The 17,501-nt window shown below is 40.4% G+C and overlaps 1 protein-coding gene across 1 annotated transcript; it reads right to left on the minus strand.

Annotated features, from left to right (window-relative positions):
• Window positions 1–1,485: 1,485 nt before the first annotated feature.
• LOC137276349 (uncharacterized) lies at window positions 1,486–16,389 on the minus strand. Its single transcript, XM_067808219.1, has 3 exons — window positions 16,082–16,389; window positions 1,884–2,041; window positions 1,486–1,730 (listed from the first exon to the last, which is right to left on the minus strand). Exons 1-3 carry the CDS (start codon window positions 16,387–16,389, stop codon window positions 1,486–1,488), a joined length of 711 nt encoding a protein of 236 aa, XP_067664320.1.
• Window positions 16,390–17,501: the final 1,112 nt, after the last annotated feature.

Here is a 17,501-nt window from a genome sequence, read left to right on the forward strand (position 1 = left end):
TTTAAACTTGTCTTTGTTCTGTTTTGCTGGTTCACAGGGGGTTTCGTACACCTTTTGGCACACCAGATTCTTAACCGTAACAATTTTTACTGTCCATTGTCGACAGCTTTTACTCTTCCAGATGTTTTCATTTTATTAGGCGAATCACGATATGGCTGCAATAGTACCAATGTGACGGTAAATATTAACTCACTCACTACTCTTTTTAACAAAATGTATGACTTTGGCTATCCTCCCAGTTGGGGTGAGATCATTATTTGCCCTTTGTCATAATCCCAAAAACTATCGCTGTCCGAGCCCTGACCTAGACAGGTGGCCTCGGCCATATGCCTCCTAACCAGCTGCAGGGATAAACCTACTCCAGGACGTCCCTCTTCCAGGAGGCGGCCTTCTGTCACTCCAAGGCGACGATCTCTGCTCCGAGCGACGTCAGTCTACTATAATTCATCCTCGAAATGACAACAAGTGAGAGAGCTTCAAGACGAAAGAGACGTTCCTCTCTGAGGAATTCACCAGAACAAGAGTTCTTAAGAAAAGAGAAAAACAAAATGTTTATAAGCCTTAAATCAGTCTAAGTAAACTTAGCCTAGGTACTTTTCGTTACACTCCACTACTGAGTCTAACACAACCTTGTGGGAGATCGCGTCAGGTAATCTTTGAGACTGACCAATCAGAACACAGCTTACCAAATTGCGAAAGTGCACATTCGCACATACCTTTTGAACTGTTTATCTCGAAAAGGTTCGTACCCGAACGATTCCGAATGCTATTTAGCGTACGCTCGCTTCCGGGTGATTCACACGGCACACGTTACAACCATGACAACAGAGTAAACTGTCCCTGAAGATAGTGTTTTGGGCATTATTCAAGGATGTCATCGTGCGGAAATATTAGCTAATGGTATCCATGCCATCAAAGCCCAAAGCGAATATTGCCGGTCAAATATCTGTATTTTCTGCGGATTTTGGTTTGTGATGAGATCTGTGACAGTGACCTAAATGTTTTGTAAGTAGTAGCCGTTTTCTGGTTAAAATCTATGTAACCGTCTCGCTATTGATTGGGGGTCGCTCAAAGGTTACCTGACGCGATCTTCTGCTAGGATTTGTTAGACTCAGTGGTGGAGTGTAACGGATAACACTGAGACTAAATTTACTTAGACTGAGCGTTAAATCAACGTTAAAGGCAGTGTTAAATGGCATTTATCGTTTAATCTTTCCAAACATTTGAGAGCTGTTTTAGCACAATTAAGGTATTTTAAGGTTTATAGCTTTAAATTTATATCTGTGCTAATCTAGTTGATTCAATCTCCTTAGATCACATTTCGTTAAAACTGCCAAAATAAGCTAGGGGTATTAGTATTTTTATGATTGATATTTCATCAGTGTGTCAATGATTATATAGATCATCATTCATAATTTCAAAATTTCCATATTTCCCTAACTACTTTAGTCCAGCATGTAAATATATATCCGTGACTAAGATTCATTAAACATTACAGTACAGCATTTTCCACGATTTCCAGTCAGAGTCGGAAAACAACGTGAAAGACGACGTTGTCCTGTCAAATAATGCACATCTTGATTGACTTTCCCTGTGGCTGAACATCCCACACTTGGAGTGAAGAAAGCACCTCTTGGCACAAGTTAAATAGTCCACGTTAAATTTGTCCTCGATGAGACCGCTGGTCCACTTGCCAGAGACACTGAGAAATCTTCCTTTGCAGTTTTCACCTGAATGAGTAAAAAATTAAATCTGTTTCATTTTAGTAAAGTGTTTTGTTTCAGTCATATCTCTACTTACCGTGCAATACTTTTAACAGAAAATATAAGCATCTTTTTCATTTCTACATAATTGATGGAACAACACGTTTGACGACACGTTACCTAAACGGATTCGATGAGGATTTCCATTGAAACCCTTCAGTCCTAAGCGTGTGACAGAGACACCTGTTGGGTCGGTGACATCAAAGACCTTGTTGATTCCAATCGTTTTACCTTTTCCATATGAAATACGCCCACTCCCCCAGAATGCCCAGAACCATCTGTAATAAGACAAAGATGATACAAATAGTGTAATTCAGCAGGTTTTGCCCATCTACTTTGTTCGCCCCTATAACGCAATTCGAAGCTAAAGACTATTCTGAAAAACTGTCAACTTGCACTTTCTACGAAAATTTAAACGAACAAACGAGATGATCTCACATATAAATTTACAAATAGCAAATATATTTATAACTTATAACTACACAGTATAATTTTGTCAAATTTAATGCATAAATGGCGCCTCAATGGATTCTCTCTCACAGCACCTTTCTCAGCCTCTCTTTCGCGCTTAGTACCTAAATTCCTACTGAATCTAATCCAAATTTTTCGCAGCAAAAAGATTCATTTCTTAATTGCACTGTTTCAGAATGTCAGAAAGAGGAACCGGGATTAAGCGGGGAAGTGTTTCTAAGGAGAAACAGGCTGACAAATTAGTTGCATGCTACCGTCCCGTCAACATTGTAAACAACGTAGAGCACACAAGATCAACCCTGGGAGCAGCGCTAAGTGACCCATACCCTATATTTCGCAACAAAGCGACTTAATTCATAACATTTCTTCCAGCCTTGTTAGGAATAGCATTCTTGATGAAGGTAGTAGGGATTTAGATGCAGTTGACACTGACAACCTTGGTTCACCCCTTACTCGCGCCCATTTAGTGAGTGAACCAGGCAACAGAGGGATCATTGTGAAAGGTAACTCATGAAGTACATTCGCCAGGTCATTTGGGATTACCCCCTGTCAGCGACACGTCACTTACACATGATAACGTCACTCCTGAATGGATGTCAACGGATACAGTGGGAGAGCATGTACCCTAGGAGTTTGAAAGACCACCACAGGAGAATATGTTAATTTCAATTTGTCGCTTAGAGATGCACAACAGGACATCTTTTTAACACAAACACTAGAACTTGATTGGCATTTTAGAAGATGTTATTTGATGAACAAACAGATTTGTTCTGGATTGCATCTTCTTTTCATTCTGAAGTACTTAATGATTATTTAAAATTAATACAAAAGAATATGTAACCCAGAAATATCACAGGTATTGACAATTAACAGTCTAGGTCAGATTGAAATTTCAAAGTCATCACAATAGAATGAAATCAGGATATTGAAGACTGGACCACAGCCTTTTCAAGTTTTGTTAGAATCTACGTGACAAAGTTTTTCAGGCGCCACCAGGGGAGGCTTAAATACACGCATACGATTCCAATGGCAGCTCAGCGTCAAATTGGCTGGAAGAGCTATGACACTTCAGATTGTACAAATCAAGACACACAGAACGCTCATGGACTAACATCATTTTGAAAAGTAGAATAGCCTCTATGCAACCCATGCTTGTCATAAAAGCCGACTATGCTTGTAAGAGGCAACTAACGAGATCGAGTGGTCAGACTCGCTTACTTGGTTGACACATGTCATTGGTTCCCAATTGCGCAGATCGATGCACATTTTGTTGATCATGGGAATGTCTGGTCCAGACTCGATTATTAACAGACCGCCGCCATACAGCTGGAATATTGCTGAGGGCGGCGTAAAACTAAACTCACTCACTCTTCTGGAGGACAGTTACCCGGAGTAGAACTTTCGTGCGGAGGTTCATCAATTCAACCAGCGATATATAAAGCAAATATCACAATATTCGCATTACCAAAGAAAAAGAGAGAGTTCCGATTTTCGGGCTTCAGCAAAACTAAGGTCTTGTGTAAATTTCATTTTGTTGATTTCCATCTGCTGTTTCCAAATGGGACACTCCTTTGAAAAAGATGAGTGATTTCCTTGACAATTATTACATTTTTTAAAAGTGCTGTTGCAGTCGTCCGACGTGTGAGTTTTCTCACTACAGTGAGCACATGTAAGAGATGATTTACACGTATTGGCATGATGGCTGTATCTTTGGCATTTAAAGCACCTTAAAGGATTAGGAATGTAAGTATTCACATTGATGTTGCAGTAGCCAGCCTTTATTGATTTTGGGGCAATAGGACACGAAAAGGAAAACAGGTATGTGTTTGTTTGAAGGGATTCATTATTTCTACGACTTGTGCATCGCTTTACGTAAGAGACTCCTTGATCCTTCATCTCTGACACGATATGAAATTCTGTCATGTCAGCAAACAAGTGACCACGGTCTCGCACTATTCCTTTACTGGTGTTCAAGGTTCTGTGTGCTGAGACCGACACAAGAATGTTATCAAATGATTCAGTCGCCATCAGGTTCGTGGCTTGCTGACATTTACTACAACAAGTAGAGCACCTGAACGCAAGCGTCTGATGTTTTTGACTTCACCCGTAATTCCTTGTATTCCCTTAGATACCACAAAAGGGTTCAGTTTCAATGGTGTCTTATCCAGAGTCTCAGTTACGATAACGCGTGGCGAGAAGTCAATTGATTTAGTAGATCTATGTTCAGTATTATCAGGATCAATGTCAAGTGGACGTCTTGTCTTTTTGGTGGGGGTTTGGTATTCCATGGTTAGTATTTATTGGTTCATCACCCGAGCTCCCCACCCACCACTGAGTATCACAAGGACATTGCTAAAAACAAGCGGATCTCCAGCTTGCAGCACCAGGGATACCCGGATGATATACTCCAGCAGAAGAGTTACAATTAACAAATCCACCAGATTGGTCCATGAGCCACCGCCTTCTGGCATAGGACTCTAGGCAAAGTGCAAAATATCATAGTTCAAAATTATAGACATCTTATATGAACAATTTTGCCAAGACCAAAAGGTTAACATTTACAAATCAAATTGGGGAGCTCGGATCATGAAATCTGAACTATAAACCATGGCTTATGAAACCCCAAACAAAAAACTAAACGTCCTCTCGAAAATGACCTTGCTGAGAACGATCTCAGAATGTCCAAACCAATTGATTACTGACCACGATTTGTTGTCATGGAGACAAAGGATTTGACACCACTGAAACTGAATCCTTTTGCTGTGTCTAAAGGTAAAATACTTGCACATTGACTGTTGTGTGCGCAAACTGGAGTGAAAAGACACACACAACATAAGATTGTGACAGTAATGTCAAAAAATGTGCTAACTGCAAAGGGGAACACCCATCATTCTCAAAAGACTGTCCTGTTTGGAAAGAGCACATGGCCGTCAATCGAATAAAATTTACACAGAATGTTTTGCAGACGCAAAGAAAGTGGTTCAAAGCTCAGAACAAACACAAAGCTATGCTTCCAAAGCCGGAACCTCAGCAGCCACCAAATTATCTGTAAGTTGTCAGACCAACTTAACATGGATGACAACAGATACTCCTCAACTTATTTCACCTGCCATATCTACTCAAACAGCAGAGCCACTTACCAGTACATCCCAAATCCAATCACAGGCATCCTCTGATCATGAACCATCTTTTCAGTCAACAGTGAAGTCTCAATTAATTACTACCAACAAAGGTGAAAAGCCAGATTCCTCGAAAAGGCTCAGTGGCAGAACCCCTACAGGATCAGAAAACAAAATTCAGTCGTTCAACAAATATGGATCACTCGAAGACATGGACGTGTCTGAAAACGTGTGCTCTAGGTCACACAGCTTGTCGCCCACCGAAAAAATGCGTGGTAGATCCCCAATAAATCCCCCCAAAAGATAGGTTATCAGAATAATATTATTCAGGGGAATTGCAGAGGACTAAGGCCTAATTTTAATGAACTGCAGCTTTTAATCCAGGATTTTACACCGTCAGCAATCTGTCTACAGGAAACATATTTAAAACACAGAGATACTCTTGACCTCCGTCATTTCAATGAGTATCATTATTTTTCACCTCCGGGTGAGAGGGCAAGTGGAGGATCGTCAATCTTGGTACGGCAAAATGTTATACATAGTTCCATAGCGCTTAAAACAAATCTCCAAGCCGCAGCTGTGCGACTTCCATTGCAACTTGCATTTATGCTTTGTTCATTGTATATTCCACCTTCATCTACTGTCCAGTTAACTAATCTACAAGCTCTTTACAATGAACTCCCTAAACTCTGTATAATCATGGGCGATTTAAATGCTAACAACCCACTCTGTGGTGGTACTACTATGAACACCAAAGGTAAATTACTTGAGGATTTTCTTTCAAATAATGATCTCTGTATTTACAATGAAGAGTCGCATACATATTTACATCCTGGCACAGGAACATATTCAGCTCTTGATTTATCAGTTACTGACTCTAATCTTTTAAGTGAATTTGAATGGTTGGTTCACAATGACCTGTGTGGGAGCGACCATTTCCCTACAATACTAAAGCCTGTGAACCCATCTGATGTACCTCATCATCACGGTTGGAATTTTAAAAAGACCAGCTGGACTCTAAATGAATCTCTCTGTACTGGCAAACGTAATCCAGAACGTTTTATTACTGTTCCTGATGCTATTAAATGATCAATTACTTACCGAGGAATCAGATATTGCAAATAAACTGAGTGAAACACTTTCTAAACACTCTTCCTTTCATAATTACGCGCCTAAATTCCAGCAGTATAAAAAACAACAAGAAAAGAAAGCTATTAATTTTATTTCAGATAATGGAGAAGATTATAATGAACTATTTTCTATTCATGAACTCCATACTGCTCTTGATCAAGCTCATGATACTGCTACAGGAGCTGATAACGTACATTATCAACTCCTGAAGCACTTACCAGAATCCTGCCTTGACACTCTTCTAAATATTTTTGATGATATTTGTGTGCTTCAATATTGAAAAAAAACTATACTCCCCTAAATAAGATTATCTCCCTTTTCAAACAGCGAACACAACGAATTACTTAAAGGTAATATATTATTATACGTTGTTTAAAAACATAGCTGACGTAAGTAAACGTAACAATTGCTAGGAACTGCAAGGTAATTGCTAACGTCTCCCAAGCGGATGTCGAGTTCCTCGTTGGGTTTGACTGCTTCTCAGTTTTGTTTTGAATTGATTCCAACGAAAAATGGAAGTTTTTGAAATCCATTCTCAGAATATTCCAAAGAGCGAGAGGGTCTTCTTCTTCCAGTTCCTGTCAAGGGAATGGTATGCGCCGGTGTAGGTAAGCGAAGTATCCAGAGTCTAACCCAGCCGGATCTTTTCTTTTTATTTACCAAATGTATGGCAATCAACGACAGGGTCTCCTCGTCGCCATTTTGCTTGGAAAGTACGAGATTACCGCGAGATTACGAGTCGTATCAACTGATTTATATACGATTTTTTAAATGTACATGTAGGTACTACAGATTAATACCACAAGTCAAGTCACAAGTCATTCATGTATATAAAAAATGCATGTGCATGCCGTGACAACTCTATCAATGAAAACTAGTCCCTAACTCGCTTTTTAATATTCACGTTAGGACTGCAGGAGTGGTATCAGATTACTAACAGCCTGCAAGACTGTCCACACAGCAGGCGGCCTTCAGTTACTGTAAGTAACCTTTAATGTTGCGTTCGTGCGAAAAATGCCTATATGGATCACAACTTGTCCCAGAGGACAACACTGCTGAAAATAACCCATGTTTTTATTGAACTGTTGTATGCTATCTAATTCGGCTTACTAACTTTACAACTTACAGACGTCAGTTATTTGCCCAGTCCGATTCACTCGCGCTATCACTCTCTACACCCACGGCACACTAAACCATCTGTGCGTAGCTTGTTGAAAGTAAGTTAGGACATTGCTGACGATTTCTCCACGTAGAAATGTTAAACAGCGACCTTGTCTCAACTGGTCAGACAGTTTGACTGTCAATTGACAAAGCTGCACCCTTTCATAATAACAGATCCATCCACTTGTGCCACGGTCATGCAATGCATCAGTATTCATTTGATCATGTCATGCTGAACAAGCTTCACATCGTGGCCCTGTCCTCACCGCTCAATACTCCTAGGCCAAATGTAGAGATATCAAACCGACTGGACAACTCAGCGTCGAAATTGAGAACATTTTCTCATTGAAAGCTGATATGTGTTTCGGCAGTCGACGGCAGGGTGAAAGTATGGTGAAGGCGCAAAGAGTGAGTGAGTGAGTTAATATTTAACGTCACATCGGCAATATTTCAGCCATATCGTGACGTGAACATTTAACAATGAAAAGGAATATATGTATATTGTAAAACCTGTCAACGAAGGACATTAAAATAACTAGAACATCAGAATTTGAATTAAAACTAGCGTTGGAAAGTTAATACTAAGATCACTATTCGGACAATACATTGTAAAAACAGGCTATAGATCACCAACAACTGAAGGTAGATCACTATATTAGAGACCATGGGGACTTACAGTACTTCTGCTACCTGCATGGCCCGTAGCTGGATTTACACCATCCCCTCAGTTGCTGGCGACTGTATGCAAGATTAACCAAAAATTGAAATGACAGAAATGCTACGGCTAAAAAGAAGGAAGATTAAATTTGACTTCAAATGTTTTGAGACTTACGTACCCTGTCAGGATGAAGGGACGAAGAACTGTTTTCCATTGAGTATTGACAAAGGAGTTGTGGAGTTCAGTTGATTTGAACCAGATAGCTGGTACCCGTGGTGTACCAGAAACTCTGTTCAGGATGGGGAAATGAAAACTGCTCGCTATGTCGACTAAGTCACAATTCCCGACAGTAGCACAGTTTGGACGTTATAGAAATCACATCTTCCAGCAAGAAAACGATTGTGCCCACACTGCCAGAGCAACATTGGACGTTCTAAGACAACATGACATCCAAACCGTGAAATAGCCTGCACTCTGTCCGAATTTGGACAGGATTCAAAGATGACTCAATGACCTTCAACCAAGGCCGAGAGCTGCTACTGGACTTGATCAGGTATTTCACAGAGTGTGGACCCAAGTAACCGTACGCGTGGCCTTCATCAACCGGTTAATTCATTCCATGTACAGACGATGGAACACATTCACCGATGACCATAGAGGCCACACACAACACTGAATTTCGGGTATCTTAATGGAGCAGTTACTGATGATTTTGGTTGTTTGAACTATAAATGTGGTTTCCGAAAAACTTTAATTGTCAGGTTTGAAGTCAATCCTCTGTTTTGAGTGTTAATTAGAGTGAATCAAAGTATGTGCCTTAACAAACCGATATCAATGCGACATTTATTTTGTAGTTTGAAACCAAAGAATAAGTAAGAACAGTTTTATTCGGACAATTAGTCTGTTGTAGCTATCACCAAAAAGTCCATGTCTCGATCTCCCTTGGTGAGTGAGTGAGTGAGTGAGTTAACATTTAACGTCACATCGGCAGTATCTCAGCCATATCGTGACGAGAACATTTAATTCTGAAATGAAATATATGCCTATTATAAAACCTGTCAACGAAGGACAGTAAAACAACTAGAATATCACAGAGTAGATAATGAAACTAGTGAATATACCTAAAACAATTATCTATAGAGGACAATACAATATAAAAATGGGCTATAGATTGCTAACAATTGAGGGTAGATTGCCATACTAGGGACCATGGGGACTTACAGTACCTTTGCTACCTGCATGGACCCTAGCTTGATTTACACCATCCCCTCAGGCGTCACCAATTTGGGAAATCTAGCCATTCAGTAAAAAGACACGTATTCTACGATTAAAACGTGAAAGTTTGAATTTACTTTGAATGTTTGTGGACTTACGTACCCTCTCAGGAGGACAATAGTTTTACAGTACTTCAACCCCCTTTGAGGATACAGCCACTAACAAGCACAGTTACCAATTCAAACATCCGATAATAAAAAATTATCTATTTACAGTTCATTTAATAAATCTCATTCTTTTAAAAATCCAATAATTAAATGAGAACTGACATTAGTAAAAAGGTCCTTCATACTACGTGATGTAAAGTAGGTATCCCTTGTGATGGAATATTCCACGCAGTCAAGCAAGACATGCTTGACCGTGATTCTTTCATCACAAGGGATACAAAATGCAGGATCCACACCTTTCAAAAGGTATTTATGCGTATATCTGGTGTGACCAATACGACATCGTCGCATAATGACCTCTTCAAGTCTCGACTGACAGCCCAAGTAGGTGTAACTTTTTGCTATACAAATCCTCATAAAGAGGATTGAAGATACAGTTATATGCGGGGTTAGATTCGTTAGAGTATAGTTTTGTGATATATTGTAAAGATAATTTGATACGGTGTTGTGCAAGAGATGCTTCATCGGCCTCAACGTAAAGACTGTCAATAGGTGAAGTTCTGAAGGACCCAAGACAAAGTCTGATCGATATAGATGGAGAAGGGTAGCTTGATCCCCTCCCCATTTTGAATTTGAAACAACTTTCAACAAGTCAAGTGCTTTCAGGCATTTAGTTTTAAGTGATTTAATATGTAGTAAAAAAGTTAAATGTGAATCAAAGATTAGACCCAAAAATTTGGCTTGCTTCACAACTTTAATGGGCGTCCCATCTAGAGACAGTTCCTTGTGGAACACCCTGATCCTGATTGTAATGATCAGACAGGGTAGAACCCACACGGAACTGGAATTGTCTGTTATTTAAAAACTTGGCTATAAATTCAGGCAAACGACCTCATGTAAATCTCTTAAGATGCCATATTTCCAAGTAGTGTCATATGCTTTTTCAAGATCAAAAAAGATAGACACAGCGTGTTGGTTGTTAATTAGTGCGTTTTTAACAAATGATTCTAAACGCACTAAGTGATCGACAGTACTTCTGTTTTTCCAGAAACCACACTGTATATCTGTTATAAGGTTATTTGTTTCCAAATACCAAACAAGTCGATTATTTATCATGCGTTTCATGGTCTTGCAAACACAGCTAGTTAATGAAATCGGACGATAATTGGATGGATCCGTATGATCACGTCCAGGTTTAGGTATTGGTACTACTATGGCGTCACGCCATGAAGGAAGAAAGTTGCCCGATGTCCAAATATCATCAAAAATATTTAGGAGACTTTCCAGACAGGATTCTGGTAAATGTTTCAGGAGTTGATAATGTATGTTGTCAGCTCCTGTAGCAGTGTCATGAGCTTGATCAAGAGCAGTATGGAGTTCATGAATAGAAAACGTTTCATTATAATCTTCCCCATTATCAGAATTGAAATTAATAGTTTTCTTTTCTTGTTGTTTTTGATATTGCTGAAATTTAGGTACATAATTAGAAGAGGAAGAATGTTTAGCAAGGGTTTCACCTAGTTGATGGACAGTAGATTTAGTACCTTTACCTTTGATTTTCTGGACCATGTTCCATACCTTGGACATGGGTGTCCGAGAATTTATTTTGGATACATAATTTTGCCAAGATGGGCGTTTATTCTGTTTAAAAGTACGCCGTGCTTTAGCAATTAAAATTTTAAATTTATTGAAATTATGCACCATAGGATGGCGACGGAAATAATGTTCTGCCTTTTTCCTTGCTTTCCTAGCTTGTTTGCACTCATACACACATCAGCTATTGAGTTCAGTTGATCAGAAAAGCATTTAATAGCATCTGGAACGTCAATAAAACGTTCGGGTTTAAGCTTTTCAGCACACACTGTTTCATAAAAAGCCCAGTTAGCCTTTTTAAAATTTCGTCTTGATGATGGAGGAACATCGGATCGAGTTACGCATTTTAATACAGTAGGAAAATGGTCACTTCCACAGAGGTCATCGTGGACTGACCATTCAAATTCATTTAGTAGTTCGGAATTTGTGAGTGACAAGTCAAGAGCAGAATAGGCTCCTGTACCAGGGTGTAAATATGTGTTGGAACCATCATTATAAATACATAAATCATTGTCAGAACAAAAGTCCTCCAACAATTTGCCTTTAGTGTTTGTAGTTACACTACCCCAGAGTGGGTTGTGCCCATTTAAATCTCCCATTATAATACAGGGCTTCGGGAGTTGGTCATACAGGGCTTGAAGATCAGTTTTGGCAAACGTCGAAGATGGCGAAATATAGAGAGAGCATAGTGTAAACGCTACATGTAAAGTAATTCTCACAGCTACAGCCTGCATATTAGTATTAAGTGAAACAGGGCTTTGAATAACGTTTTGTCTGACTAGAACGGATGACCCGCCAGTGGCTCTATCACCCGGAGGTGAAAAAGAACGATATGCATTAAAATGACGAAGGTCATATGTATCTGTTTGTTTTAAAAATGTCTCTTGGAGACATATCGCTGAAGGTGTAAAATCTTGGACTAATAGCTGTAATTCATGTAAATTAGTCCTCAATCCTCTGCAGTTCCACTGTACAATATTATTGGAATAAACTATCTTTTAGGGGGATGTATTGGGGATCTACCCCGCACTCTTTTGGAGGGCGACAAGCTATGTGCCCTAGAATGGACATTTTCAGAAACGTCCATATCTTCAAGAGACCCATATTTATTGAGCAATTGAATTTTATTTTGTGACCCTTTAGGAGCTCTGCCACTTTGTTGTTTTGAAGCATCAGACTTAGGCTTAGATTTACCTTTAGTAGTTTGCTGTCTGTCAGCTGTAGATTGAGATTCAGTGCGTGACTGCGAAGATGATTTATGATCAGAAGATGCCTTTGATGTTCCAGGAAGTGATTCCTCAGTCTGGGATGACATAGCTGGGTATAGAAGTTGTGGAGAGTCGCTGTTGACCCAAGTCAAGGTAGTTTGGCAGCTTGTAGATGATTTTGTTATTTTAGAGCTGCGCACAGATGATGTGTTTGCTACTGTAGCATAACTTTCTGTAAGGTCAGATCTCTTCACCACTTTTTTTGCCTCAGAAAAAGAGATGTTTTGGGTAAACTTTAGTCTGTTTATTGCCATTTGCTCTTTCCAGATTGTACACTGTTTTGAAGAAGAAGAATGGTCGCCTGAGCAGTTGGTGCATTTTTTTAAAATCACTGTCACAATCTTCTGTTGTGTGTGTCTTCTCACCACAGTGAGCACACACAACAGACAATGTGTAGGTATTTACACCGTGTCCATACTTTTGGCATTTAAAACATCTGAGTGGGTTGGGGATGTACGTTTCAACTTGGATATTGCAGTAACCTGCCTTCACTGATTTGGGAGCATTTGGCTATGAAAAAGAAAACAGATATGTATTCGTTTGGAATGTTTCATTGTTTTTTCGGGTGGAAAAGCGCTTCACATACAGCACACCTTGATCTTTCATTTCACATGCTATATCAAGTTCGGTCATGTCAGCAAACAATCGATCCCGATCTCTGATGATACCTTTACTCGTGTTCAAGGTCTTGTGAGCAGAGACCGTGACCGGAATACCCACAAAAGATTCAATACTCATCACGTTGGTTGCTTGTTGTTTCTTGCTGCACTCAATTAGTAAGGCACCCGAACGTAAGCGTCTAATGTTCTTAACATCGCCTGCGATACCGTGAATACCCTTAGATACTGCAAAAGGGTTCAGCTTCAGTGGTGTCTTGTCAGGAGTCTCAACAACAAGGAAACGTGGCCAATACTCAATCGATAGAGACTGTCTGTGGTCAGTATCAACAGGATCAATTTCAAGTGGACGTTTTGTTTTTTTGGGGGGTATTTCATCAGCCATGATTGGTGTCATATGGTTCATCATCCGAGCTCCCCACCCACCACGGAGTATCACAAGGACAGTGCTAAAGCAAGCGGACCTCAAGCTTGCAGCACCAAGGATACCCGGATGATATACTCCAGTAGAAGAATTAGAAATAATTAGTCTACCAGATTGGCCCATGAGCCATCGCCTTCTGGCATAAGACTCTAGGCAAAGTTCAAAGCAACATAATTCAACATCAAACATGTTTTAGACATTAAAGCCAAGACCAAAATCAATCAAAATCAGTTCCAAATCATACTTGTGCAATGATAAATAAATTTATAGTCTATACACAGGGCTTGGCATGACCAGCCGATTGATTGAACCGGGCCCATTCAACCTCCCGTCTAGGTGAAGTAAGGGTCGAAGGGGTGTGTTGAGCAAAGGGAACACGATTACAGGCCCCCAGTGCCCTCAACCCCCAGACTCCCGTCCTCCACCGACACAGGGCCGCAACCCACGGCAAACGGGTTGGTGGACCAAATATCCCCCCGGGTCCACAACGGGGGTGTCGGCGAGCTTTTAGCATTACCCAGCACCCACCACGAGGAGGTGGCTCGCCACCGGTGCCCCCTTGGTGATGCACATTGTGCGAAAACTAGTCTAACTCACAGTATATTGGTTAGTGACAGCAGAATATATTGCGGGCAGAAAGACTATCGGATTCTTGGAGCAGATTTTATGAGATTTCATGTTTTTCAGCAGCAGGCCTCAAATGCTCTACTCCGGGCAACTCTACTAGGGCAGATATGGGAATATCCACCCAGAGACCCATCGTCTGATGCAGCAGTCAGTGTCAAAGAATACCAGTATAGCCTAAAAACAACATTAAAGGAGTTTGAATCTTTCTGTGACCAATAAAAGATGTCAGCAAAATTGCCAATCAGTGTCAGTCATATTAGTCATGACATTGCCTACCACTTACTCAATCGCCGGTCATCAAGTACCATTGCACATCTGTCTGCCATTAACAGAACGCACTAGAATAAGATACATTCTATCAGAAAGAGAACCCGTGTAAGGATACACGAGCACCACTTACTATACAGATTTTACCAAGAAAGTATGTTACCCAACATACGAAACAAGTCTCTTAACATTTGCTTTAATAAGGTCAAAGGAAAGGTAATATCACTACAGGCACTTTAATGATGAGTCTGTCACAGGGTAAACGCAGTATTGGCAAAGGCAGCCAAGTTTGCTAATCTCGGGAGTTTACAAATCACACAGTACAGCTTTAGGATTGTAGCAGAGTCAACAACAAGCAGTGATGCAGATGAACATCTGTTGCTGCCAGTTATGTCCGAATGTCGTAGGATTGGTAACTCCTACCTTTCATCATATCATCCAATGAAGCATAAATGAACGTATTAACATTGACATTCCTTCCGTGATATCTAAGCAAGTCTTCATCAGAAATCTGGATACTGGGATGGTCATATACCTATTGGGCGCATAAGAGGGCAGTTAGACGATCGGTGGTGCGCAGTCTTGGGCAACCAGGGAATTGTAACATGGGTGAGCAAGCGTGGACTGAGATGGCAGCACGTGCATACGATGATCGAGCGTCGTCTGCAAAGCAACCCACATCCTGCTATGCTGATCATACAGGGAGGGCCGAACCGCATGACCAAAAGAGGGAATAGACAATTGAAATCAGAGAAGGTAAGGCACACTCTACAATGTTGCTACCAGACTGTACGTTAGTCTGGTCTGAGATGCTTCCCCTGATGAAGTGACCCGAAGGTAAGACTTGAACACTTTTTGTGAGTTCCTGGAGCTGTAAGGTTTATTGAGTTGTAGGAGCCAAATCATAGGTATGAATTTGGTGGTGTGTTTTGGGTGTTTCTGTTTTGCTAATGCCTGTGCTCTTACAGGTTAACCGTTGGAGGTGAACCCGACAGGGTTACGTGGCATATTGATTACGCTATCTTTCGGTCCTTTTTTTCGGTGTAATTGCTAATACTGTTAAAATGCTTGCTCTCCCTTACGTACCCACACAGAGCTACGAGTCACGGACCTCTATACCTTCGGGGTGCGATTGGCATGCTTGTATATTTCAGCCTATCTAATTTGTAATATTCTGGCTGCATCCCTTATCATCCTAAGTTACATTTTGTTATCCTTTCCTTCCCTGGCCTCACTGATAGTAGACATAACGAAACAAACTATAGACTGAATACCCCACTCCTGCACGTCATACTTGCACGGTCCTTAACCATTCTTAACCGCAAGGACGAACAAGTATCCCATTTTAACGTCTCAGAATTTGATCGAACTCTCAACCTTCCGCCCTCTGTTATATTGTGCTATAGTGAACATATTGATTTGTTTCATTTTGGAATACAACTGCTAATATATTTCTTAGCGGTTTGTTGTATTTTAATCGAGTGATTCCTCATTTATCTTTCAGTTTCAACCTGTGAATAAACATGTAACAATATAATATTCGTAAATATATTTCAGCATAATAAAAAACATGTTTAAATACCCTTGCCTAAACACCTACCTGTATTCGTCACAGTGCAGGATGGAGGGTGTACGAAATTCCCTGTATCCGTTAGTTGGCCTGATGAGTAGTCTGGATCTACCATTGTACCAACCACCGATCAAATACTCAACGAGTTCTGTGCCGTTGGTGTCAAGGAGGCTAAGACCATGGTCCTGGCAGGCCTTCACCTCGTACACTATACTTGTACATTCTTCAGCATCGACTCCTAAAGTGATCAAGTCTTTGATCACTTTATTGGCTCCATTTGTATAAACTTCCATAGGAACACCTTCAAAACAAAGAAGTTTTTCCGCAGTCAGAGTCATAATGTAACTTTTTATTGTAGTTTTCCTAAACTGAAATCTAATTCACTTAGTAGTAATCTGGGGAAATTGTCTTCATAGTTAGTTATCGCATTTCCTCTGCTAATCGCCATCCATAGAATCTAAGCTTACGATGAGAGGTGTTACATAATGTGTGTTACATGATGACCTTAAAAGCTTACTCATATTAGGAGTGCATGAATAAGTGCGTCAGTTTTACGCCGCACTCAGCAATATCCCAGCTTTATGGCGGCGGTCTGTAAATGGTCGCGTCTGGACCAGACAATCCAGTGGTCAACAACATGAGCATCGGTCTGAGGAATTGGGAAGTTGTCTTAGCCAAATCCGCGAGCCCCGTAAGTCGCCTCTTGCGATAAGCATGGGTTACTGAAGATCAGTTCTATCCCGCACTTAGATTAGGTTGAATCACCAGCAAATGCGACCCAGTTAACTATATGAGTATACCCTGGTGACTTGCCCAACCATGCTGACACTGGGACGCCACGACCATAGCCTTCAATCTCAATAACATATTATTTCAAGGCAAATAGTCGCTGTACAAGGATTTGAAAGACATGCTCCTACAGGTCAGTTAAGAGAACTCAAAAGTAACACTCTGAGAATGTACTCAAGTGCACTCTTGTCAGTGTGAAGAAATGGAGGTCGGAGAAGCAATGGGACAAACACAACATCTCACAAAGATATATCAATGTTTGCACTATCCCTGTAAAGATTTCCCACTTTAGCTGTATCAATTCAGGGCAAAACTACACTTTTTTACACAGCACATGCCTTTAAATTCAACAGTGGCTAATAGTAATCTCAATGCATAATATACCTGTGAAGTTCCGGTTTAAAATTCATCCTCTGTAACCCGTATTTGTCGTAAGAGCCGACACGATGGATCGAGTGGCCAGACTCGCTGCCTTGGATGTCACATGTCATTGGTTACCAATTCAGACAGATGCTCATACTATTGATCATTGCCTTGTGTTGTCCATATCAGTCATTAACAGGAATAATACATTGTACGGTATGAAACTCAACTCATTCACTCGCTAAATGCCTTTAAACAGAGCAAAACGTGCTTTTCAACCTAATTGCAACCGCAAGTA

The sequence above is a fragment of the Haliotis asinina genome, chromosome 1, assembly GCF_037392515.1.
Source record: "Haliotis asinina isolate JCU_RB_2024 chromosome 1, JCU_Hal_asi_v2, whole genome shotgun sequence".
NCBI lineage: Eukaryota > Metazoa > Mollusca > Gastropoda > Lepetellida > Haliotidae > Haliotis > Haliotis asinina.

What these genes read in the sequence shown, in the direction of transcription:
- LOC137276349 (XM_067808219.1), bottom strand. Translation starts at nt 16,389, where the DNA reads ATGACTCTGACTGCGGAAAAACTTCTTTGTTTTGAAGGTGTTCCTATG. An exon ending in CTGCACTGTGACGAATACAG is followed by an intron (nt 2,042 to 16,081) that starts GTAGGTGTTTAG and finishes GTCTTATTACAG; the next exon opens with ATGGTTCTGGGCATTCTGGG. An exon ending in TCCTCATCGAATCCGTTTAG is followed by an intron (nt 1,731 to 1,883) that starts GTAACGTGTCGT and finishes TTACTCATTCAG; the next exon opens with GTGAAAACTGCAAAGGAAGA.